Source organism: Lycium barbarum, chromosome 6 (genome assembly GCF_019175385.1).
Source record: "Lycium barbarum isolate Lr01 chromosome 6, ASM1917538v2, whole genome shotgun sequence".
Classification (NCBI taxonomy): domain Eukaryota; kingdom Viridiplantae; phylum Streptophyta; class Magnoliopsida; order Solanales; family Solanaceae; genus Lycium; species Lycium barbarum.
In genome coordinates, this window is record NC_083342.1 from 87692851 (window position 1) to 87719798 (window position 26948).

Below are 26948 nucleotides of genomic sequence, written 5' to 3' on the forward strand. Positions count from 1 at the left end.
CAAGGTGTCAGGGGTCATACCTGCTTCTATTAGATACTTCCCGGCCTTGATAATCTTGTTAATCATCCAAGATGATTGTTTAGCCTCTGTTTCCCAAACTGGTCTATCTTTTACATAGTAAATATGCACCCACTTAATCCAAAGCTTGTCTTTTTTGAGGCATAAGTTCCAGTAGTGTTTAAGTATGGCAGCCCTATTCCATATCATGCAATCAGTAATGTTTAGGCCCCCCACAGTCTTAGGAAGACATAAAGTATCCCACGATATCATGGCCTTTCTTGAGATGTCCTTACCGCCTGTCCATAAGTAGCTTCTGCAAGTTGCTACAATTTTTTCCAATACTTTCTTTGGTAGAATGAAGATTTGAGACCAAAATGACTGAATAGCCACCAATACACTTTTAATTAGCTGAAGCCTGCCAGCATAAGAGAGAAACCTGGCAGTCCAAGTTGTGATTCTGCCTAACAATTTATCCATAAGAGGTTGGCACTGCAACGGAGAGTCTTTTAGAACTAAGGGGCACACCTAGGTATCTAAATGGCATAGTACCAACCGAGAAGCCTAGTATATGGAGTATCTCCTGCTGAACCTCTTCAGGCACACCACCAAAATATATAGAACTTTTCCACGAATTAGCTATGAGGCCTGAGGCATCAGAAAACAGCTTGAAACAATCAAAAAGTAGTGAGACTGATCTAGTATCGCCCTTACTAAACAGTAAGAGGTCGTCTGAAAATCCAATTTGAATGATGCCTAACTTCGCACACCTAGGGTGGTGTTTGAAGCCATTCTTGTTTGTTAGAGTCTTCAACAACCTATTAAGGTATTCCATGGCAAGAACAAACAAAAACGGTGACATGAGATCTCCTTGTCGAACACCTTTCTTTGCTTTAAAAGGGGCAGTAGGAGTACCATTTATTGTGATGGAATATGAGACAGTCTTGACACATACCATAATCCAAGTAATGAATTTCTGAGGAAAATTCAAGCCGATAAGAACTTGTTCAAGAAAAGTCCATTTCATTGAGTCGTACGCCTTTTGCATGTCTATCTTGAGCATGCATCTAGGTGAAATACCTTTCCTTCCATAGCCCTTCACTAACTCATGTGCAAGCAAAATATTGTCGGACATCACTCTACCAGGAACAAAAGGTACCTGGCTGCTATCAATCAACCAGTCCATAATTCCCTGCATCCTCCCAGTCAACAGTTTAGAGATAATCTTGTACACCGTATTACAGCATGATATGGGTCTGTACTCTTTTATAGATGAGGGATTCTTTACTTTTGGGATTAAGGCCACTGAAGTGCAATTTAGGGGCAGATGCATAGTATTAGTCTCAAAGAAATGTAGAATCGCCTGAGTAATCTCCTCACCTACTACTGGCCATGCTTTCTTGAAAAAGTGAGAGTTTATTCCATCACAACCAGGTGCCTTAGAATCTTCGATGTCCACCAATGCTCTGTATATATCTTCACACTACCAGAAATTGAGCCTATGGCAACAGATTGTTTAGCCACGGTTCTTAAACCGTTGTTGTAGATGTTATATTGCAACGGTTAAAACCGTTGCCAAAAGGTTTTGGGGACACGGGTACAGGTTAATAATTAAACCGTTGCCAATGTACAAAACCGTCGCTATAGGTTTACCTATAGCAACACATTTGTTAACCGTTGCTGTTAATGTTATCTGTGACAGCTATTAAATGAAATATTTTATCTATTGGAACGGTTTTAATTCCCTCCACCCTTTAATTTCCCCGCTCTATTTTTTGCTTAACCTGCCAAAATCATTTCTTTTCTTTTCTTTTTACATTTATTTGCTAAATCAAAACTAATATGTCTTCTCTTTCATCTGATGAACGTATCAAACAAAAAACATCCTCTCCATTAACGATTCTCCATCAGAACTCCTCTCCGTCAAAACTCCTCATTTCATCTTCTCTGTATATTGTTGTTTGGTCTTTTTCAACTGAATTTTCAAAATATTAGTGTAGTTAATTTCTAGGGTTGAAGCTGCTAAATGGTTAGAAGAAGTGGTTGTTTGAGAAATCTAAGAAGACATATTTGAGACATCATTAGCTGAAGAAATTGTAAGTTCTTTGCTGATTATTTTTGAATTTCTTCTTCAATCTCTTATTTTTTCTTTAATCTGTGAGGTGTGGGTAGTGTATTTGATATAAGCTAAGTTCAGGAAACTCGTATATAAGCTAAAAAATAGAACCCCTTTTGTGATATTCAGCCAACAATTAATTTGGGTCCTTGTCGAAGTGGGTTTGAAATAATTTTAAGCCTTTTGGTTGGGTCTTTGCTTTGCTTGGTTCTACAATATCACTTTTCTTCCCTATTTTTGTTGTCAAAAGAAAAAGCTGAGATTTGCCTTTTTTCCCTTTACTTTCTCTGCAATTTCACTCTTGTTGGGTTCATTTTATAGTGGCGATTTCATATAGTGTGGTGAAATTGTTTTCTCTGGACCTGATGTTGGATCTAAACTTGTTTCTTCTTGTAATTTTTTGTATAACTTTAATCGACCATATCTTGAGTGACTAAAAATTACCATGGAAGTGGCTATAAAGTATAGAATGTTTATCTTTTTCTCGACATGGTGTTTTTGAATGGCTGAAAAGATACAGTCAAAAAGCCAGATTATTGCTGCTCTGCTTCGTAAATGTAGTTACAGAGGAAAATTTTATTGGTTTCAGTTAGTAGAATAATGTATTTTTGGAACAATATTCATGTGATTAAATTCAAAGGAGAAGGCATTAAGTCAAATAGTAAATGAAGAAATCTCCTTAGGTACAGGGAAGTGGAAGACAAAGGAGAAACGTTTATGCAATATTGTGTTCTGGTCCAAATAAAAAAGGTTCATATAGTGTATTTTATTGCTATTCTAGATCCTAAAATTTGAAATAAGCCACCTGCCACATGCAAATAAGCCTACATATTGTCATATAATTGCTTGACCTATTGGTTTGTTGTTGATGATGTGAAAAGAATTCAATGGTCTTGGCTAACAGGAAAAAGAAAGTTTTTTCTTTAAGGATTTTGATTGTTCTCCCAGAGTCCCAAGTGTTCTTCAACGACACTTTATCACGTCGTAAACGACTGGTTCGACATCGCAGAGCACAGTTTTTTCTTTAAGGGTGTTGACTGTTCTCCCAGAATCCCAAGTGTTCTTCTACGACACTTTGGTCACTTCGTAGACGACTAGTTTGACATCGCAGAGCCCGTGAATCGCTAGTGTGAGGTAAGGGCTTTTGATTTCTTCATGTCCCTTCATCTTTTTCTTCGTTTTCATTAAAATTGTGATTTTGGTTTGTTCAAATTATTGAGTTTTTGTCTCAATATTTTTACAATATCTGGTTGCTTATTTTCCTATTATATCATTTAAAGTAGATAAGAAATGGATGGAACTACTTCAATTTAGTAAATATCTAGTGAAATGTGTGAGCTTTACTATTTTCGAATAGCTAAATCATGGTTATTACTAATTTCCTGAAGTTAATGCTATGTCTAAGGTTAGAGTGTTCCAATTTAGGACTTGATGATGTCTTGAGTTGGTGCTACAAAAGCCTAAACTATGTATGTGGTAAAAAAACAAAAACTTGATAAAATGAGTTAATGATAGAATTCTGCATGCAATGTTGTGTCCTGCTGCTCATCTTATTGGTCACACCAGGTGTAAAACTGCAGTAACTCATACTGCTATTGCACTGCATTCCATCAGTACTTGTGTCAATCAAATTGTTTCCCAAGCTTGGCCCCTTGATGCACAACTTGACCAACTATCCTCTCAAGAAATTACTCAGTATCTTAGTGTAATTCTTTTGCTTGACTGATGTGTTGTATAAAACCAGCAACAATACGAGGAGACTGTTAGAAGCTGCAACTTGCTACACTTCCAGGATTGCCTCTCATTGTGTGACTCTGCATAATTTCTTTGTTGTTTCCATGCAAAAGTCATGTATCCATATTCCACATGAAAAACAACAACCATTTGAATCCTGCACAACTTAACTATAATGTAGCTCTTTTGCTTCAATGAAATTTCTGGAGGAAACTAGCACCAGTGCAAATTTTCAACTACTGCATACTCCCTAAAGCCAATACCATTTCCACATATAGTCAATTCTTCAGCAGGATGAGCATATAATGCTAATACCACACACTGAAGAAGAGTCAATACATAGATCCTGTATGACCATACTGTCTATCTAACTAGTAACAGCAACCCCACTTCAGACTGTGCAAACCAAAGTTGGTGTTTTGTGACTTGTATTACCAACAACACCTGCAGCTTCTGTGAGCTCTGCATTTTGCTATCAATACCAATACAAACCAACACTAGCTGCATTTTTGATGAACCTGCATATCTGCAAATTAAAAAACCAGTAAAACCAGTCACATTGTTAATCTGCAGACTACAGTTGTTTATTTTTGTGCCGACTCTGTACTCTATATCATTTCCTGAATCTGTGTAAATTCTTGCAAAGTTTTTTCCTTCAATCAATACTTCACCTGCAAAGAAGAAAACCTGCTTAAAAATAACAGCTACCCTCCTACTCTTCTCCCAAAGAATTTGAGTATGGAGATAGCAATGGATCACTGCATTCCACTGTATCTTTTCATCATAAGCTGCTGCAAATAGCAGCAACTCATTTAGCCAGATTAAGTAGCATAGTGCAGCATCCAAGTGTTTCAATCCTCTGAATTTCCAATCTGCATGATTTCCAATTAAGACCAATTTAAGGTTTAATTTTTTGCTTATCTGTTTCAGTTTTTTTTACTGTAATTTTATAAACTGCTAAACTCAAGATTTTGTGTGGTCGATAGGAACTTGTAAGTATCATTACTTTTATATAAGAAGTTGCTTATTTGAGCTGGACTTTGTGAAGTTAACTAGTGGACTGGTAGGCTAAAATGCTGCTATATTAGAGTTGTAACAAGAATAATAAGTTCATTTAGCTATTTACTGTTTCTTTTTTTAAGGCTTGAGTGTTACTATAACAAAATGGTTAGCTATAATGGTTATGTCAGTGTGAGCTTGCTTATATTGTGCTAGTAAATAACCCGAATAAAGGAGGAGGGTGGTGGTAGCCAACCCGCGTAAAACTTGCGAGATTAAATGGTATCACTTTATCAAAAAGTGGCATTTCCAGTGAGTAAAAAGAAATACTCTTCCACATAAAAAACTCAGATTTTGTACTTCTGTGGAGAAAGATTGTGAACAAGGAACACCTAGTTAGGAAGTTTAATTTATACTACAGAACTGGACCTTTTCAGATCTGTACCACCCCAATTTCCTTGACTTGATTTAAGTGCATCTATGTTCAAAGCTTTGCTTTACCTAAATCCTCACTTCACTGAACGTGTCTAGAATTTTATCTTTATTTTTTATTACTTGTTGCTAAAGGGATCTGGTGATCTTGACTTCAGTTTCTAAGTTTAGCATGAATCTTAATTTTGGTGATTTGCTTGTGATATGTAGGATTAAATGGATAATGGAGATAAAAGTTGGATGAGTCACCTAAGATGGACAGAAGAGTATGTTGATGGAGTGAATTATTTTCTTGATAAGGCATTTGAACGAGCTTCTCAAGGAAATGAGATATTATGTCCTTGCAAGAAGTGCATGAATCGCTATTGGCATTACAGAAATGTGGTGGAGGATCACTTGGTTGTTCATGGTTTTGTTGATAATTATACCAAATGGGTTTTTCATGGAGAAGGGGTTTCATCGAGAAATACACCGCATCCAATAAATGACGATGAAGGTTCTAACTTGCGTGATGACATTGATGGACTACTTCATGATACATTTAGAAATGTAGAGGGTGAGTCAGGGCATGAAGAAGTAGCGCGACACGGTTTATCTGCAGATGCAAAGAATTTTTTTAAATTATTGGAGGAAGGGAAACAAGAGTTATATCCGGGTTGTGAAAATTTTAATAAATTGAGTTTCACCATTCGGTTGTACTTATTTAAATCATTACATGGTTTGAGTAATGTAGCATTCTCAGACTTGTTAGATTTGATAAGAGAGGCATTTCCCTTTGCTCAGATACCAGAGTCTTTCAATAAGGCTAAACAAGTGATTAAAGATTTGGGTCTTCATTACGAAAAAATACATGCATGCCCTAACGACTGCATGTTATTTTGGAAGGACAATGAGAAAGCAGATAACTGCTCTGTCTGTGGAACTTCTAGATGGAAGAGTGTTGGTGATGCCTCGACTAATTCACGCTCTAAAATTCCTGCGAAGGTTTTAAGGTACTTCCCCTTAAATCCTAGGCTGCAGAGGATATTCATGTGTTCTGAAACAGCTGTTGCAATGAGATGGCACGCTAATGAACGACCCAATGATGGAAATTTAAGGCATCCTGCTGATGGGGAAGCATGGAAGGATTTTGATCGTTTGTACCCAGACTTCTCTCGAGATCCTCGTAATGTTAGATTGGGTCTGTCAAGTGATGGTTTCAACCCATTTAGAACCATGAGTATTTCTCATAGCTCGTGGCCTGTTATGTTGATGAACTATAATTTATCACCATGGATTTGCATGAAGCCGGAGTATATTATGTTGTCAATGATCATTCCAGGTCCATCATCTCCAGGAAATGATATAGATGTGTATCTACAACCACTAATTGCATAATTGAAGGAACTATGGGAACCTGGGATAGAAACATATGATGCTGAAACCGACCAAACATTCCGAATGCGTGCAGCCTTATTGTGGACAGTTAGTGATTTTCCAGCATTAGCAATACTTTCAGGATGGAGCACCAAGGGAAAATTGGCATGCCCCACTTGTAATTATGACACATGCTCTCAATATCTCAAACATAGTCGTAAGATGTGTTACTTGGGTCATCGTAGATTTTTGCCTTCTGATCATCCATTGCGAAAAGATAAGAAGTCGTTTGATGGTAAGGAGGAGCATAGACCTGCACCTACACCTTTGTCGGGTATAGAAGTGCTTGAAGAGCTTCATGAATTCAACAATGTGTTTGGAAAGGGCAAAAAAAAAAGCCTCGAGATAATAAGGGTCCGTGGAAAAAAAGATCTATTTTTTTTTTAATTGCCATATTAGGCACATAACAAATTGAGGCACAATCTTGATGTGATGCACATAGAAAAGAATATATGTGACAGTTTGCTTGGGACTTTACTGGAGATAGATGGAAAGTCAAAGGATCATGTAAATTCTCGCTATGACTTACAAGAAATGGGGATACGAAAGGAGCTACAACCAATAGAAGATAATGATGGAAATGTAAGTTTGGCTCAAGCTTGTTTCTCCATGAAGCCCGAACAGAAAAGGTTGTTTTGCACCGTCTTGAAAAATGCCAAATTACCAAAAGGGTGTGCTTCTAATATATCACATCGTGTGCAAGTGAAGGAGATGAAAATATCAGGGTACAAGAGTCATGATGCTCATTTTATAATGCATTACCTGCTCCAGGTTGCCGTTAGAAAAGTGCTGCCCAAGATTGTTTCATTAACCTTGATTAGATTGGGAAATTTCTTTAGAGCTATATGTAGTAAGGTTATAAGTAGAAGAGATCTTGAGAAATTGGATTCTGAAATTGTTGAAATAATATGTGACCTGGAAAGGATTTTTCATCCAGCATTTTTTGATATAATGCCACATTTACCTATTCATTTAGTGAATGAAATTAAGCTTGGGGGTCCGACTCATCTTCGCTGGATGTATCCCAATGAGAGGCGCCTATGTAAGTTGAAGACGTTCGTTCGTAATCGATCTTGTGCAGAAACATCAATAGCAGAGGGTTTTTTGGCTGAAGAGTGCTTGACCTTTTGTTCAAGATACCTACGCGATGGTGTGAAGACAAGATTCAGTAGGTACGAGACTGAGGATGATGAATGTGCTCAGAATTTGTCACCTATATTCCCTAAGATAGGCCATCCAATTGGAATTGAGAAGAAAAAGGATTCGACTTTTATGATGGATCCACAGTTACGTTATGAGGCACATCGATATGCTTTATTCAACACTGGAGATGAACAAGTTGAAAAGTTTATCGAGTAAGATCAAATACATAACAATTACTTATATTTTAAACTTCATTTATTTCGTTATGATAACGCCTGTTAAGCTCAATTTATAAAGTCCTAAATATTAAATTTCAAATATTCATGATTGCAGGGAACATAAGAATGTAATGAGTAATCATACTAGATCAAACGCATGGGCAAGAGCAAGGAATCATAGTCGGGAATTCAGCAGTTGGTTTGAAGAGAAAGTTAAAAATGTTGAAGTACCCGATTATCTAATATGGCTATCTAGAATGCCTAATGTGGTGGGCAAGAGATACACTGCATATTTCATTAATGGATACCGATTTCATACAAAAAGTCGGGATGCCCCACGAAAGACTCAAAATAGTGGAGTGACGCTAGCAGCAACAACAGATAGTTTTGCTAGTTCTACGGACCAAAATCCCATAGATGGAGAGGTTATTTATTATGGAGTTATTCAAGATATCATTGAGATTGATTATTATGGCCATTTTAGTGTTGTACTGTTTAGATGTGATTGGTTTCATAATGAAGTAGATGAATATGGGTTAACTCGGGTATACTTCAATAAGTTATGCAGTAAAAGATGATCCTTTTGTGTTGGCATCACAAGTTCATCAAGTTTTTTATGTGGCGGATCCAGTTGAGAAAGATGTTTATTATGCAAGGAATAAAGTCCCTGTTGATTTGTATGATCTAGAGAAAGAGAATTGTCCTAATATAGGATACACATTTTGGAGGGAGCCTAATGATGACACTGGTCCCTCAACTAGATTAGATGACGGTGACGTTAGATGGTCAAGAGAAGATGTGCCCGCTGATGTCGTTGATATTCCATCTAATGCACAACATTCAGAAGATACAATTATGGAAACATCGGAAGAGGAGGATGAGTTCGATGATGCTGATTGGGATTCCATGGAGAAAAATGATTAGACAATAAAGTTCTGAACTCTTTTTATATATGCTCATCATTGTTTCATTTTTTATTTTGAGCGTCTGATAAATGCCTTTTTTCATACATATTTTATGATCTTTTCTTGAATTTCTACAAGAATATCCCTTCTTAATGCAAGCAAATCATATTTCTGTTTGACTGTTAATTTGCCTATTTTGTGTGAACTTTTATCTATTTCTACTTAGATTAATGCCCTGCCTACTTATAGTAGAACTCGAGTTCATAGTCCTAGTTTGTGTCACAATAGTACTAGATAATATAATCCTACTGCCATTCTGATTGATTTCGTTTACAGCACTGACATTCTGCTAACCAATTTTATATTTCATATTCTAAAACTTGCAGAGACTTGAGTAATCATGAATCAAGATGGGAGTTTAAGAAAAAGCAAGAGAGTTAAGAACTCAAACTTCATTCCACCTGGATCAGTTTCATCTTTGCTAAGCCAAAGAGTTTTGAATCACAAGCACAAGCAAAACTCAAAATACATTCCAGAACCTTATGTTAATAAGTCAAATGATAAGCATTACAAGCACAAGCAGAACTCAAACTACATTCCAGCTGGATCTGAAGTGGAACAAGTGCAGCAAGTGTGTCCCGATTCTACTTGTCTTGCAGCACAAACAGTACATGAGCAAGTCTTGTTGGATTCCACCACTCCTGAATCACGAGAAGCACAAGAACAAGTGCAACAAACCTTACAACTTTCCAGCATTCCTGCATTACAAGCAGTTAATGAACAAATCCAACAAGATCCACATGATTCTACTAATCTTGAAGCAAATGACCAATCTGGCGAAGGAGGCAAGATTTTACAGATTTAAACTACATGCACTTGAAATTAGAATTAGTCTTTAGCTTATAAAATCTGATAGTTGTATTGTCTGGATTTAGTTTTAGAATTAATTTTTATCTTACTAAAAATAGTTCATAAGCAAGCAGGCTCATGTTCTAAAATTACTAAATTTGAAATAGGTCCGGACCAATTGTCTGCATAACTATAAACTGTTTGGTTCATATTATTACAGGCCCTTCCACTCAAAAAAGAAAAAGAGGTGGAACACAAATGCAAAGTGTACATGGACGGAGTGAGCGCAAACTGATCGTGCTAAACGAGTTGCACCAACCCATTGGTCCTACTGAAGCAATTGTGAAAGAGTTGGGTAGCTTCCTCGGCACATTGGCAAGGAATGGGACCTTCTGTCCTCTGAATGTGTTTAAATGGAAGAAATTGAAGACACATGATGATATGTGGAACTATACCATGCTTTGAATTTCTCAATGTTCCAATTTTTACTTGAAAATATTTCAGATATTTTGCACTAACCCAATTGCACCAAATTGTAGGAGAAATATGACATTCCTAAAGTTGCGAAATAATGGGCTTTGCGAACAATTCAACTTGCTTGGAGAAAGTATAAGAATGGGTTGAAGAAGAAACGCTACTATCGCTATGCCAATGACGAAATTCGAATGGCAAAAAGGCCTAAAGAAGTTTCAGAATCTCAATTTAAGGCTCTCCTCGAATATTGGAACTCCGATGCGGCTCAAGTAAGATATAAATCATAGACAACTTTCTTTTCTTTAAATTAGTGCCTTATTCAAAAGCAAAAGATATCTGATTTTTTTTTTTTTGTGATTTTTGTTGTAATGGCCACATAAGCTAAATGATAACATCATCTATAGATCTTACCGTTGATATAATTATGTAAAGTTATACACAAAAGGAATCGCGCATAGCTTGTGGATGATGTGAAGATATGTTATGACAACTTTCAGCTGTTTCGATAAGTTGTTGAGAGTAGCAGGTGTCTCCTTGAAAAAATATTGAGTATGCCATCTTAGTGTATTAATTCTCATTAGATATATGGGGTTATAGCAGTTTGTTGATTTGTTGAAAATGGGAATTACATTGCTGTTTCATGGGGAATTTTTGTGATTTTGGTTGTAATGGCCACATAAGCTAAATGATAACATCATCTATATTTCTCTTTTTGGTTCTTTATTTGTTTATTTTGTTTCATATTTAAGTATTGGTGACAAACTCCTTCCACCTTGTCTTTCCTTTTCATGCCTTACTTTTATTTTGGTCGTCTAAATGTAAGGCACTCATAATCTGCTGCTTTAACGTTCCCTTTTTTCGTGATTCGACGTATTTTCACCTACTCATGAAGTCTTTAGAAACTAGAAAGTGATACATTAGGCAAAAATCTTGAATGAGACGAGTACTGGATCACAGTAGCTGAAAATCCCTTATCATCTCCTATATACATTCGATGGTACAAACAACATGTCTTCGCAGTAACTAGCAACCAGTAGCAACCTTCAGATATTCAATTTATGCCCTTCATCTATATAACTTTTGGCTTCTATTATTTCACTAACTCATATTTTTGCAGGACATGTCCAGAAAAAATACAGAGAATCGAAAAAAGTTGAGGTATCCACACACTGTTGGCAAAACAAGTTTTGCTATAATCCGCGAGGTTTGGTGTTTTCTTGGATTGTTCATTTACTATGAACTTGTTGACTTTACTTGGGAAGATTTTTATGCTATCTTTTATCTAACTAGAAAAAAAAGAAGGAAAATCCTGAAGCTTTGTCTAGTAAGGAGTTTTTTGTGGCTACTAGAAGAAGGAAACCAGGCCGAGTATACAAGGACTCATATGAAGATACGGCTAGCAAAATAGTACGAAATGTTCTATTTAAAGGTTTATCGATATCATTTGATTGTTCTTAAATATTGGATTAGTTTTATTTACTTGAGCCCCCTTCTCTTCAATCTGATTTGTAGGTTGAAATGGAGAGAATAGAAACTCAAGAAAGTGAAGATGGCAGTCAATCAGTTGACACATATGTATCAGTAATGGGACCTGATCATCCAGGTCGAGTAAGATTGTATGGACGTGGGGTTACCAAGACTCTCTTGAAACAGAAAGCGGCGGATACTGGACTCTCTTCAAATGTTACTGATGAAATGGAGAAAAAAATGGAGGAGATAGAAGAGAGGATGCAACAAAGAATGCAGGAAAAATTCAACACGCAAAAGGATACCATGGAACAAGATATTACAATGAAAGTCATTGCAAAAATTCAGCAGCTAAATCCAGAATTCCGACTTGATCCTAATATGTTAAGGTTCAGTGTTCGCTCACCCGGAGAAGCTTCCTCTACACCTGGTAACAATCAAGGTCAGACTTATTCTGATCTCTTTCTTGCCTAAACTTAGTGAAATCTTATGCTTGCTTGTTTTTTTGATTTTCTTATGCTAGCTGATTTTTTCTTGCTGACATTACTGAAAAGTAGACTTTTTCCTGAAAAGAAAAAGGAATCAAAGTTTGCTTGGATGATTATTTGTATTTCTCTATATGTCTTTTACTGTTAAGTTTTTTCTTGTTCAATTCATGAGTTTGTATGTGTTTGGATTGTTGAAAGGCAAACTGAAAAAGGGTAGCAAGTCTTTTTTTTTTTGGGGGTAAGTAAAACATTTTATTACCATGGATAATATTTACAAACAAACTAGACCCTCTAGAACTGGACAGCCCCAGTTTTAGCCTCAACTAAACACCAGCAAACAACTACTACCTTTCGAATCAAACACTACCAACATATAACACCTATACTGTGTAGGAAGCTAAGGATAAAAATTGAGAGTGACCATCATTCTAGCCAGCCTAGGAAAGGTATTTACTCGACATAAAACATCCTAGATAATTATCCTCACAACTTGGTCACCAAGAATTCTAAAAGACTTTGTTGTTTCTGTTTTCCCATATGTAGGGGACAGTGGCAGCCATTGCCATCCTATATATCTTTGCCTTAGAGCTTTTGTTTGTAGTAAAGTTCACAGCACATTGTAGTTCATCATGCCATCTCATTGCATGTCTAGTATAACCTTGCAATTTAAGAATTTTGCACCAGATATAAGAAGAGATAGGACATTAAAAAAAAAATGTTGAATGGATTCCTCAGTAGCTTCACACATTAGACATGTTTGGTCATTGATCATGCCTCACTTTAGCAATCTATCACTAGTATAAAGCTTGCCTTGGATTATGAGATAGAGCACAAATACCCATCTAGGATAACCAGCATTGCTGCAGGTCATTTTCCTCCACCAAACCCTTGGTAAGTCACCCCTTAGCATGTTGTATTTGTGCCTTATAGAGTATAGGGTAGCAAATTCTTAAAGCTAAAAGCTGGGGATAATCCTGCAAAGAACATTACTAGTCTTTAACTTGCTGCAACTTGTTTGCCATATTTTAACTTGAATTAAACTAATTTATTCTAGCTTTTATAACATCACATCTCAACCAACAGAACCTCTTTTTTTAAGTGGACATGGTAAATCTATCATGCTTGGTTTAATAGAAACATCTTTTCTGGTGATAAATCCTAGTTCATCTTATTTGCCGAACATTTCTAGAATAAGATGACAGTCTTATGACTTGATTAAGGTTGGCTAATTTCTAGCATAGGCTTCACTTTACCACCTTAGTTTATGATGCAAACTTAGCTCAGATAAGCTATTTGCTCCATTTTATCAAAGTCATTAAGGTCTTGGGTTCAAAATTCCACTTTTCCATACAAATATTTAAAACCTGGGGCTTAAGGGTTATATTGAAAAAAAAAGGAAAAAAATAACAGATCTTTTCTGTCAAAAATGCTAAATTACTGGAGGAAACAGATCTAGCCTAATTAGAATGATAAAGTGAACTTGTCTAACTATAGAAATCCATACATTCCAGTAGGTGGTGGAAATAGAATTACATCAACTGTTCTAAATAATAAGCTAGTTTTTGACCAATCTTGCTAAGAAAATTGTTTCTTTGAATTGCAATTTTTCTGTTAATGTGCTGGACCTGCTGAAATTTTGTATGTGTCCCAAGTCTGGTCCCTTTGGTGCACAAATTGGCAGCAATGCAAAAAACCAGCAATAGGGCTGAACTGCTACCAGTTGCTGCAGTCTTTCTTTGGAAAAACTAGCAGGAATCTTGAATGTATGGCCTTGTCTTGTGTCCTTGTATGTTGTCTCTGGTATATCTTGCATTGTTGTCCGGACCTATTGAGGTGCAATACCAATAATACAAAGTTATACATGCTTCTGATACCATCACAGCAGCCATCCATCAACAACCACCTTATTTGCACAAGCTGTCCAGCCTACTATTCTGAATAATAAACCAGTTTTTGACCAATCTTGCTAAGAAAATTGTTTCTTTGAAGTGCAATTTTGCTGTTAATCTGCTGCACCTGCTGAAATTTTGCATGTGTCCCAAGTCTGGTCCCTTTGGTGCACAAATATGCAGCAATGCAAAAAACCAGCAATAGTGCTGAACTGCTACCGGTTGCTGCAGTCTTTCTTTGAAAAAACCAGTAGGAGTCTTGCATGCATGGCCTTGTCTTGTGTCCTTGTATGTTGTCTCTGGTATATCTTGCATTTTTGTCCGGACCTCTTGCGGTGCAATAGCAATAATACAAAGTTATACACGCTTCTGATACCATCACAGCAGCCATCCATCAACAACCACCTTATTTGCACAGGCTGTCCAGCCTTTGTGCAACTAATTAAGTAGCATACTATGATGTACCTCTTCATATCCCATTAGACTAGGATCATGAGTATAGTATACAAGTTAGTCACTGCAGACCCGAACCATGTCCCTGCCTGTACCATACCTGAATCACCAATATTTCTGATTTCCTTATTTTTCCATCTACTCACTTCCTTTATACCAATAACCAGCATCAAAATTTGCTCCATCCTTTCATTATTAGAAAACAACATCCACCAGAATTCCCTCAAAAACATGATGCAGGTGTCATCACATACTGTAGTCATCATCAACTCACTGCATTTCTGATGTGAAAAACTAGACCAGTTAGCCTGATTATTTTCAAAATGTATCAGTGAAGGTCTTCGTATAATTTTTTAATTCCTCGAGTTGTTTGTGTAATTTTAAGCATATTGTACGACTTGTCTCTCTTTCTCCGTTTTGGTTGATATTGATTTTTTCTGTATTTAAATTGTAGTATAAAATTGGTATCCGTTTATAATAAGTTGTATCTTTGTATTATGTGTGTGTGCGTTTGAAGGGTAGTGACATTATTCATTCTCTTTTGTAGGTGTCGAAAATGAAGAAAGGGAAGGAGACAATGAACACGTTGATCTTACTTGAGAAGATCTTTTATGAAGCTTGTACATGTTCTAAGAATCTTTTTGCTATCGAACATGTTGAAACTTATCCTAAATCTTGAAATGTAAAACTTAACTATGCATTTTGGGTTGAACATTTTGCTTTTACGGGTATGTTGGATTAGGAATGTTGGATATATATTTTGGACTATGAATTAATGTTGGACATTTTGGATTATGATGAATGTTGGATATTTTGGATTATGAAAAATTGTGCTTTCTGATTTATTGAATTTGTAATGCGTGTATATATATATATATATATATATATATATATATATATATATATATAACCAGGGCCACTATTTCAGATAAACCGTTGCAATAGGTCATGAGAACCGTTGCAATAGGATTTTCCAAATAATTGCACAGGATTTTTGTACCAAAAAAAGGTCGTTGCAATAGACAAAAACCGTTGCAATAAAGGAAAAAGCATGTTGCAATAACCTCTACGAAACTGTTGCAATAGCTTCAAAAGTCGTTGCTTAAAGGTCTATGGGGACAGTTGGAAACCGTTCCAACTAACACACAAAACTCGTTGCATCAGAAAGAGGAGCAACCGTTGCTGTAGATATGGCTATAGCAACGTGTTTTACCAACCGTTGCCATAGATATATGGGCACGCGAGCAGATGGAACGCTCCTTAAACCGTTGCTATAAATCTCTTGCAACGGTTCTGATATCTATAGCAATGGTTTTCTCGGCGTTGCCATAAGACTATTTTCCAGTAGTGTCAGCAGTAAACGGGTTGATCAGAGCAATTTGTTGTTGTCTAGTAAGTATATGTCCCAATTTGAGGATGTCTGGCTGAATAGTGGGCAGAGAGCTACTGGAAGAGCCAAGTAATTGCTTGTAAAAGTGTATAATTTCTTCCTTAATGCCCTCGGGGGTTTGAATAATAGATCCATCTTGTCCAGTTAAGGAGTTAATGTGATTCTGGGCTATTCTACCCTTCATGCTAGCATGGAAATAAGCTGAGTTGGAATCACCAAGCTGTAACCACTGAATTCTAGACTTTTGTCTGTAGATGCTTTCCTCGACTTTGCTCCAATTCTCTAGTTGAGTTCTGAGAGTGAGATCCATTACCAAAATCAATGTTTTTGGACCAGAGTGAGATCCATTACCAAAATCAATGAGTAGTGGGGAGTGATCTGAAAAATGAGGATCCATGAGTTGTACTTGTATATTGGGCATACTTGTCATCCAATCTGCATTAACTATGGCCTTATCAATAATGCTCATGACATGCCCATTAGTCCATGTATAGTCTCTGCCAAAGGATTGTAATTCAGCCATACTATTGTTAGTTAGGAATTGTTTGAAATCCCTAACCTCAGCTTCCTGCAATTCTGATCCATTCATTCTGTCCTCAGTATGTAGTATAGAGTTGAAATCCCCCATAATCAGCCAAGGTCCATGCTGAGAAGTAGATATACCTCCTAGTTCACTCCACATTTCACATCTATCAACAATAGTATGTTTCCCATACACGGCAGTAAAATGAAATGCCAAACTACTCGTGCAACATTTGAGAAAACTATGTATGCATTGAGCATGGCTTACTAGAACCTGAACATTAATTGTATTCGGGTTCCATACAAGCCATATTCGACCTTTGTTGCTTGGTGATGCATTGGAAAACCAATTCCATCCTGGAAATAGTTTGGCCATTATAGCATCGGCACCACTCTCATTAACTCTGTGTTCTGTGATGGCCATCACATCGACTTTATTTTCTCTCATAAACACCTTCATTTCCTTATGCTTATACACCTTATTCAAACCCCTTACATTCCAAGCAACCACTTTCATAGGGAATGCGTAGGGTTATGATTGAGCAGCCCATCTCTACGTTCACATTGTCCACTATTTGAGCTACAAGGCAGTAAGTCATTTCCCCTTGTCTCATCCCTTAATGGGTTAAAACCATTACCAATAGCCATTTTGTCCTGAGATTCAACAGCCTTACCATTTTTATTAGCCGACTTGCCACAAACTTCTTGCCATCCCTCTTCCACAGAGCAATTTCCTTTGTCCACATTCTGGGCAGTTAATGTGATATTGGCCTGGGCAGTTGCTTTGTCATGCCATTCCTGTCTGGTAGTCTTCTTTTTGCCCTTTTGGCCATGATTTGGATGTGTTATTGCTAGCTGTTTTGGGGCCTGTTGAATTTGCTGCTTGGGTGCTATTTTGGGATGGCAATTATGCCCCAGCATCAAGCAGGTTTGGGAATATTCAGGCTTCCAGTCGTATGTGACAATTTGCTCAAAGGTATGTCCCATAGGGTCCTGCACTTTCACCTTGCTCGGAAGTGGCCTGGTGATGTCCACCTCTATTAGCATCCTTGCAAACGAAATCATTTCCAATCTCGACGTACAATCATCAGCATATAACGGTGTACCAATTGTGCTCCCAATACGACTTAAGGACTCAGTACCCCAGCAGCTTAAAGGCAGATTATGGAGTTTAATCCATAAGGGAATTGTTTTGAGAACCTCAGTGGTGAAGTCAAATTCAGGAGACCATGCCTTCACGATAACAGGTTTGTTATTCAAAGTATGAGGGCCAGACAGTAATACCTCATTGCAATCTTCAATAGTAGCAAATCGCACAATGAAATACCCCTCGTTGTGATAGAAGATCTTCGGTTTGGCGGAGAAATTCCCTTGCGCAGCTAAGAACCTATCTATTGCACCAATTGAAGGAGTGTCACCAACCAAATATATTATTATAGCGTGTTTCCATTTTTCTATTTCTTTGGCGACATCAACCATCTGAAGTTGAGCAACCTTCTCCCCATTTTGAATCTGCGGAGCAATAAATTTCAAACACTGTCCACGTGCTGCTAGTTTATTGCTAAAAAGAGTAGCCCATGTCTTCTTCTCAGGGTTGATAGGTTGTGGATCTGATTCCACTTGTTTTTCTGGTGTGGAACCTGTAGGACCCAGACCACATTTCACCGCTAACGAGGTAGTAACTGTATTGTTGCCGCCGGTGTTCGCTTCGCCTTGACCAACCGTTACCGTAGGGGAATCAGTTGTTGTAGTCGCCTTTCCACCCGTGATAGTACTTCCCGTCATAGTGTTTGCTTGGTTTTTACTGCCCCCTTCGCTACCGTCTTGTTTCGAATTGGGGATTGTGAGCATGCGATATCCAAATCTCTTTGCAAATTTTCGAGTACCTTGTTATTCTGTACCTGATTCTTATTTTCATCTTTGCGAGGTCGCCCTCTCGCCATCTCCGGTGGAGGCGTAGGTTAGAATCACCCTACCGTGCGCCAAACGAGGAGAGAGGAGAGTGGTGGCGTAGGTTTTTTTTTTTATTGAATGTCAAATTGACTCTTAAACAAGCGAAATGTTACGTATAAATAATTAGTATACTATATCACGTAAAGTGGACTACATGACCAACAGGTACTTTCCATCTCAAGCCTAGATACGATAAACGGAAAATAAATTAATAACTTATTATAATAGGGTAAACTATGATCATGTAAAATTTATTTACATTATCAGTATATATAATTTAATTTTGTTGCCACTAAATTCCTATTTCTCTTATGGAATTTACAGAAAATATAAGAAATACAATCTTTGTTAATATAAACTAAATTATTTTATTTTCTTTAACAAAGTTAGCTAAACATTTTGTTGGTCAGTCAAGCTTGACCATTTCAGTTAAGCATAAGTGCTTAAAGTACTTTTTAAGTGCTGAAACTTGTTTTATAAATAAGCAATTACGTGTTTGGATAAAAGTGTTGAAGTTGAAAATAAGTTGTTGATGTGTTTGGTACACAAGGGCTATTAAGCACTTTTTTCTGTCAAAATGACTGAAATACCCTTAAAACTATTAATACTATAAAGAAGTTGATTACTATAAGATCTTTAATTCCAAAATAGATTCAAATTAAATTAATTTATATTCTAATTCAGTTTCAATATAAACTGATTATTTAAGATGATTTTATAAATATAGGTTACTTTTAATTTTTAAATATATAATTTGGATAAAAATTGAAGGTGGGCATAATTTGAACATGCCGTGTTATTTTGGTGAGGATGTCCTGTTGAAGACATATGTTTATCCAAGAAGTAGAAGCCATGTTGTTTCTTCAAGAAGGGGAAGGATGCTTTGAAGTAGAATCCAAACAAGAAAATCTAAAAATTTGCTGGTTGTTGAGATATCAGCTAGTCCTTAGTGGCTTTGTTATTGACTGTTTCCTGGATTCTAATTGTTGTTTCTCTTCTCATGTTGTCATTGACTATTGTCATGAAAAGAGAAACAACAATTTAGGGCTTTTTAGTAGTAGGGAAAAGAAGAAAGAAGAGAAGCGAAGAGCAGCGGTGATGACTGAAGAAAAGAGGAGAAAGATCAATAGTTTAGGGTTTTTTAGTAGTAAGACTTAAGGGTAATCTTGAAATTAGAAGAAAATATAAAAGATAAAAGAGTAAAATCGTTAGTTAATTCAAAATGATTTTTAAGTCAAAAAGTAAAAAGTTGGAAAACGCCAACTTTTTGCCTTTGGCTTATTTTAAGCAACTTTTAACTCATTTGAAACACTCTTTTATTTTGCCAAACACTCCAAAAAGGTAAAAAGAGCTTATAATCGGATTTGACCAACTTGAAAACCAATCCAAACACCTTCTAAGAGTTGCACCATTCATCGCATGATCTGCTAGCTATTAAAATGGCCAGCCAAACTAAAACGAGTTGCCGATGAAATCTAAGAAATTAAAGCAAAAAACTTGCGATTTCAGGATATTAGTGCCCACTGGTATGAAGTAGAAACTATAAAAAAAAAAAAAAAAAAAGAAGGATAATGCAATAAACAAGATCAAATTGTGCTTAATTTTGATATTGGCCTAAATGAATTTACTATAATATATATAGAGAAATTGTGCTTAAATTTTGATATTGTCCCTAAATGAATTTACTATAATATATATAGAGGGCAATTTGCCCTTCTTTTGGGGTGGTCTTTAAATTTTGCCCTTCGGCCAAAACTCATGGGTTCCATGTTCAAACCCCCACTTAGTCAAAAATTTTAAAAAAATTCGCAAGGCAGAGTTTAAATTTCGCTATGCTCCCACAGGCATACACTTGTTAAAGAATTACCAAAGGTATGCTGGACCCGGCATACTTATGCCTTATGGACAGACTTGGCATAAGTATGCCCAGTCTGGCATAACTTTGGTAATTCCTTCACAAGTTTATGCCGTGTCCGGCATACTTATGGGCAAACTTTTAGTTAAGCCTTAACTAAAAGTCTTTTCCTAGTTATGCCTTATGGGGCAGACTTTTAGTTAAGGCATAACTAAAAGTATGCCCCATAAGGCATAATTTTTCCTTAAGACATAGACTTTGTCTTATAAGGCAAATTTTTAGTTATGCCTTAAGGAAAAGTTCCGCCTTATGGGGCATACTTTTAGTTCCGCCTTATGGGGCATACTTTTAGTTGTGCCTTAACTAAAAGTCTGCCCCATAAGGCATAACTAGGAAAATACTTTTAGTTAAGGCTTAACTAAAAGTTTGCCCATTAAAAGTTTTTCCATAAGTGTGCCGGACCTGGCATAAACTTGTTAAGGAATTACCAAAGTTATGCCGGACCCGGCATACTTATGCCAAGTCTACCCATAAGGCATGAGTATGCCGGGTCCGGCATAACTTTGGTAATTCCTTAACAAGTGTATGCCGGGTCCGGCATACACGCGACCCAAACCTTGTTATGCAATTTTGTTTTAATTTACGTTTGAGCGGGGGTTCGAACCCAGAATCTCATGATTTCTTTGTGAACGCTCAGGGTTACAACGCGAACGGCAAAAATTAAAGACCAGCAATATGAGGGACATAATTTAAAGACCACAAATATGAGGGGCAAAATTTAAAGACCACCCCAAAAGAAGGGCAATCTGCGCAAAACAAATGTACTGTTGAATGGTGTAAACCGCCTAACTGCTAGAGATTGAATGTTAGCTTCGATCAGTTTGTAATTTTGATCTTAGTATAAAATTATTATACAAATATAGTGATGAGAACTTACCCCATAGTTGCTTTGTCGGCTACCGTGGAAATGCATAAACTATTTTATCTAAAAGCTTAAACTATTTTATCTAAAAGTTTAAATTATTAAATCTGAATTATTTTCATGCCACTTCTATTATGGCTTTGCATTATGACAAAGCGGTGTAATTAGCTGTAAATATATGAGGTAAGGTCAGAGGCGGAGCTAGGATTTAAGGTTTGTGGGTTTGGAGTTTTAAGACGGGACAATCAACTCAAGCTAATTTATAATAACCGCCAAACTAACGAGCAATGAACCAATTGAACACTATATAAATATAAACATTATCATTACAATTGCACTCGAACGTGATTTTACTTTTTCTAATTGTCAATTTTATGTTTTTTTTTTTAAAAATATGTATATATTGTTGAGGAAAACGTACAGGGAAAAAAGAAACTGTTAAAGTTTTTTTTTAAAAAAAAAAAAAAAAGAAATATGCATATCTGCAGCTTTATGTTTTCTTAGCAAAAAATAGAAGAAAACTGTTGAGAGCAAGTTTTGAACCCCCCACTCGTGGCACAAGGCCTTTTCCACCCACTTCTTACCGCTGAGCCAACTAATTGTCTTTCTATGTGGGTTCGAACAGTAATAGCTATATCTACTTACTGCAATTTTTAATGCAAATATCGTGCCTAGGCAAACGCTACTGGGTTCACGAACCCCCACGCTACACTGTAGCTTCGCCCCTGGGTAAGGTGATCTAACGACTAGAATAGATCAATATCATATTAAGTTTATAATAGGGGTAATAAGTAGCCCCTAAAATTCGAATATGTAAATGACTTTTTCAAATAATTTCAGGGATATATTTCACATAAATCTATACATAATATAAATGTCACAAACCAACCGGGGGGCCATGACGGGCACCCGGAGCTAACCTACCGAGCACCACATACATGCATCTTTTAGTCATACCTGAGAGGGCCATAATGCTAACTCGTAGATACTATAAGTTGTATGGGACACAAGCCCAAAACATAATATACATATGTCATCAAGCTAATCCCAAGTACATATGCTGGCAAGACTATCCATAGTAATGATACAACAGAATATAGACTGAGATAACAATAGGACGTCCAATGGTGCATAACTCTCTACGAGCCTCTACTGGAGTACATGACATAATGTGGCCGGGACAGGGCCCCGCCATACCCATGCAAATGCATATGCAACCATGCTGACTCACAGAGCAACTCTGGAGCAAGTGGAGTGCCACGACACTGCCAGCTGTGCTGGTATCCTACTGAGAGATCCATCAACCTGTGCCTCAAGACTTGCGGGCATGAAACGCAGTGCCCCAAGAAAAAGGACGTCAGTACGAATAATGTACCGAGTATGAAAGGCGGAAATATAACATAATAAGGATATATTGTAAAGAAGAAGGATAAGAATCAACCTGGCACATCTGACTTACCAATAAGAATCTAGCATGTATGTTTCTCTATACTCTCATGTACTTAACTACATCTATGTACAATATTGTGTCTCTGACCTACTTATCATCCTGATACTATCTGCCCAACTGATCAGTGGTAACTGCCCGACCGGCCATAGCACGGTGGTAACTGCCCATCTGATTATCGCCCGATAGTAGAGCGCACTGCCCGACTGATCAGTGGTAACTGCCCAACCAGCCGTAGCTCGATGGTAAATACATATCTGCCTGACCGACAGTAGCTCGGTGGTAATAACTGCCCAACCGGCCATAGCATGGTTGTAAATAGTGATACATAATTTGCCCGACTGGCAGTAGACCGGTGGTAAATATGAATGTATTTTTTGCGGAACGTGCAACCCGATCCAAACATGAATGCATGTGCTTCGGAACGTGTTGTCCGATCCAAATATGAACGCATGTGCTGTGGAACGTGCAACCCGATCCAAATATGAATGCATGTGTTACAGAACGTGCAACCCGATCCTAATATCCCCTATAGGTACCTTTTATACACTTCTAGTGTTCATTCTTTATCTATTAGCTTCTATGCACTTCTCATGATCATTACCTAACTATTAATGACCACATGATTTCATAAGCCTTATAAACACATTTCCTGGCCATTAAGACTTCTTCCTGATTAACTAATCCTTAGTCAATTTCTGGATACATCATAAGCTTTCCTTCTAACATTATGTACCTCATTAGAGAATCTTATAACCGGCATAATATTCATGTCTTACAACACACTCCTTGAGAACACATTTCTGAATTCATCGGAGTGACGTAAGGTCGTTATACAATAATCAAGAGATGAGATCAACATCAATGATATCATAAGAACATCAAGAACCATAGGCTTCTAATATTTCTAGGAATAGGGACATTATGGACATTATTTATGAAAGTTCATAACAGTAGGATCATGCTTTAAGAAAAAAATGGACAACCTTAACATACCTTGTTGCTTACTTAGCCACTCAAAGTCTACCTTCCGAGCTTGCAAATCTACATCGAAGATGATTCGTACAACAATCAGGCCATAAGAACACTTACACACTCAAACTTAGCTAGTTAATAAGTTAGTGGAATTCAGACAGCATTTCCCCTATATTATCTACTCCAAACAATTCCAAAACAACTCCCAAACATCAATAACAACATCAACAATAACATAATCAAGATACTATATGACAAACATATACAAATCCTTCCAAGACTTCCTTCGAAAATCAGCACATAAGCCAACCACATCAACATATCAAACTACGACCTTTATACTATGTTTTCCTTCACTTTAAACCATTAAAATCCTCCAAAAATAACTCAATATCAAAGTCAAGATGAAGAATATACCTTATACTTGAAGAACTTCAACTCACACAACTTGATTCAAGACCAAACTCACCACAACATCAAGTAGAAGCAAGAACAATCACTTTTCATGAACTAGTTTAGTGTAATCTTATTGAATTCTTGATCTAAGGGGCTATAAGTGTGTAGGAAATATTTATGGAGGTTTTTAGAGCTCAAGGGAGTGTACAATGATGAGAAAATGAGGAGAATGGGGTATTTATACCCCTTGAAGGTCGGTTCACCGCCTTTCAAATGGGGCCCGCGGAGAAGTCATCTGGCAGCCTATCTTGAAACGCCCATAACTTTATACTCCGATGTCGTATCTACGAACGGTTTATTGCATTGAGGAAGGCTAAGGGCAAAATTGGAAATTTGGAAAATAGTTTCATGAATTACAAGAATTAGTCATGAATAATTGGGCTTGGAAAAAAAAAAAAAAGGCCCAAGGTGGCCGGCCAAAGGGGGAACGGGCCAAGGCCCATGTAGAAGCTAAATTGAGTAAATAAAAAGAGAAAAGGGCCACTATTATTCATCAATTCAAGAACATTCAAGAAAAAGAAAGTTGAGAGCAAGGAGAGAAAGGGTTCGGCCAAGAGGAAAAAGAAGAGAAAAAAATTGAAGCCATTCATCTTGATTCAAAAAAATATATTTTCCTAGTATTCTTACTAATTCAAAGACCCTCTTTAACGTGGTATAATTATTGAAGCAAGAAAACTACGCTTGGTGGCAAGTCCAAAAATTTTAGTCAAGTGGGAAATTGAGGAAAAAGGTAAGAATATCTCTTCTTTTATATGTTATGGAAGGTTTATGTATGTTGTAGTATGTAGAAATGAATGAAAATCATGGAAATATTATGTGTTGTGTGTGGGCCGTGTGGGTGTGTGTGTGTGTGTGTGATTGTGGCTGTGTGGTGTTGTATGGTGGAGGAAAGATGAATTAATTTTATTTAGCATGTTAGTTGTGTTGTTGTGGCCTTTATGATGTAAATGAAGGTTTAATGGTTCAAGTCGGCATTGAAATTTGTTGTGAGTTGTTGTAGGAATTAATGTGATTTTAATATGATTTTATGTAATTGTGAGAAGTGAAGTTGCTAAAGTGTGAATTGTTGTTGTAGTTTATGAATTTGGAGGAAGAAAATGTGTTGTTGTAGCTTTTGTTGCATTTGTAGAGTTTCGGGTGGAATAGGGTTTGGTTGGATCGTTTTGAATGTTGTGCGAGTTACTAATGTTAGAATATGTTTCAAATTGATTGTTGGTATGGTTGTTGATAAATTTGGCCGAGTTAAATTCTCGGGGGTGTTGTATTTACAGGGGAGATGCTGCCGAAATTTCTGTAGACAAGTACTAGTTAGAATTGAATTTCCAAGTACTTGTAGCTAATGTTTGGTAATTAATAATGTTATTGTAGATCGTGGGGAGCCCGAGACTTGAGTTGCGATTAGCTTAGGAGGCGAGCGAGGTATGTAAGGCTTAACCTTTTCTTCTTTGGCATGATCCTTATGAAATAAGTATATGATGTATATGTATGGTTTCGGAAAGATTTTTATTCTTAGAGCCACTAGGATGGCTAACGTTCTAGATTTCTCATAAGCTGCTCCGTATGGTTTTGATATGTATCCATGATGTCCGATGACGTGTATCTATGATGTCCGAAGTTTGGCCAATATGTTTTCGAATAGCATTTGAGAAACAAATGATATGACTATAGTTTTGACCTTCCAAATGTTAACACATTCGATTGCTCCATCGAGCCTTTGATATGTTTCGATACGTACATAAGACTCCAAAAGTTCTATTTGATTTGATCCATAACAATATCCAAAGGATTTTTGACATAATTATGGCTTTGATTTTCCAAAAATGGCTTCTGAAACGCTTATAGAACGTTCTGTACTTCAAACGTTCGTAACTTTCTCATACTAGGTCGGATCGACCCGAAACTTGTTTCTGAGCCTTCAGGGGTCGGTAAGTATATATATCCATTGAGTCTTGATTTATGTGCATGTGGTTTCTCACTACTCTGCTCGTGCATACTACTATGATATCGTTAGCCGGGTCCCGGGCCGGTTTTGTCATCGTGCGCACTATATTATATTCGACAGTATGATATGTTATGGTTCCCGAGACCCTCGCCATAGGGCCGGGTACCGCTTATATACGGCGTTATGATGTGTTATGGCATATGATGTGTTCTGATGTAGTGATATGTTATGATGATACGATATGTTCGGGATTGTACGGAGATTTGAAACCTTCTGGAGTATGATGTGTTGTGGCGCCAGCGTCGGAGTGGCGACCACGTTCCTGAGCCCTATGCATGACTCTTATATTTGCATTATTTGTGTCTTAAAACGAGCTTCTTGGTATATTGATTTTTATACTCATTTTCCGTACTTGGTATTTCCGTTATGATTTTGGATAGTGTATTTCATGCTTTACATACTCAGTACCTATTTCGTACCGACCCCCTTTCTTCGGGGGCTGCGTTTCATGCCCGCAGGTGCAGACGTTCGTTCTGGTGACCCGCCAGTGTAGGATACCTATTCTGCTACTTTGGAGCGCTCCCTTTGATCTGGAGCCCATACTTTTGGTACAGATCTTTCGTAGTACATGTTTCTGTATATATATATATGTATGACTATTTGGGGTACGGCGGGGCCCTGTCCCGTCATATGTTTCTGTTGTGGTTTGTAGAGGCCTGTAGATATATATGTGGTCATGCGTCATCATTGTGTGGTCATGTCTGTGATTTGTGTCTTAAGCGGTCCCGTTTGCTGTGATGGTCGAAACGGCCCATATGTGTGTGTATGGATGTATATATATTCGGGCGATGTGTTTTCCGCCAGCCTTGCCGGCTTCTGTGTGATATTTTGCTATATATGACCGCT

At 37.2% G+C, this 26948-nt stretch overlaps 3 protein-coding genes across 7 annotated transcripts; all 3 read left to right on the forward strand.

Moving 5' to 3' along the window:
• The first annotated feature begins 1848 nt into the window (after positions 1–1848).
• On the forward strand, positions 1849–15425 carry LOC132644625 (uncharacterized). 5 transcript variants are annotated; one of them, XM_060361223.1, is made up of 6 exons: positions 1849–2093; positions 9347–10552; positions 11401–11487; positions 11574–11690; positions 11796–12192; positions 15128–15425. In XM_060361223.1, exons 2-6 carry the CDS (start codon positions 10475–10477, stop codon positions 15178–15180), a joined length of 732 nt encoding a protein of 243 aa, XP_060217206.1. In that variant the 5' UTR covers positions 1849–2093; positions 9347–10474; the 3' UTR covers positions 15181–15425. The 5 variants fall into 5 exon arrangements, with proteins under 5 accessions (XP_060217206.1, XP_060217209.1, XP_060217208.1 ...); XM_060361226.1 differs by having other exon boundaries at positions 11586–11690; XM_060361225.1 differs by lacking the exon at positions 1849–2093 and adding an exon at positions 3019–3247.
• On the forward strand, positions 5495–6655 carry LOC132644159 (uncharacterized). Its single transcript, XM_060360737.1, has one exon. It carries the CDS (start codon positions 5495–5497, stop codon positions 6653–6655), a length of 1161 nt encoding a protein of 386 aa, XP_060216720.1.
• On the forward strand, positions 7707–8742 carry LOC132599785 (uncharacterized). Its single transcript, XM_060312998.1, has 2 exons — positions 7707–8049; positions 8171–8742. Exons 1-2 carry the CDS (start codon positions 7712–7714, stop codon positions 8631–8633), a joined length of 801 nt encoding a protein of 266 aa, XP_060168981.1. The 5' UTR covers positions 7707–7711; the 3' UTR covers positions 8634–8742.
• Positions 15426–26948: the final 11523 nt, after the last annotated feature.

Coding starts and splice junctions, on each gene's coding strand:
- LOC132644159 (XM_060360737.1), top strand. CDS start 5,495: ATGGATAATGGAGATAAAAGTTGGATGAGTCACCTAAGATGGACAGAA.
- LOC132599785 (XM_060312998.1), top strand. CDS start 7,712: ATGTATCCCAATGAGAGGCGCCTATGTAAGTTGAAGACGTTCGTTCGT. Junction 8,050..8,170: donor CAAGTTGAAAAGTTTATCGA/GTAAGATCAAAT, acceptor TCATGATTGCAG/GGAACATAAGAATGTAATGA.
- LOC132644625 (XM_060361223.1), top strand. CDS start 10,475: ATGGCAAAAAGGCCTAAAGAAGTTTCAGAATCTCAATTTAAGGCTCTC. Junction 11,488..11,573: donor GTTTTGCTATAATCCGCGAG/GTTTGGTGTTTT, acceptor TTATCTAACTAG/AAAAAAAAGAAGGAAAATCC. Junction 11,691..11,795: donor AAGATACGGCTAGCAAAATA/GTACGAAATGTT, acceptor TCTGATTTGTAG/GTTGAAATGGAGAGAATAGA.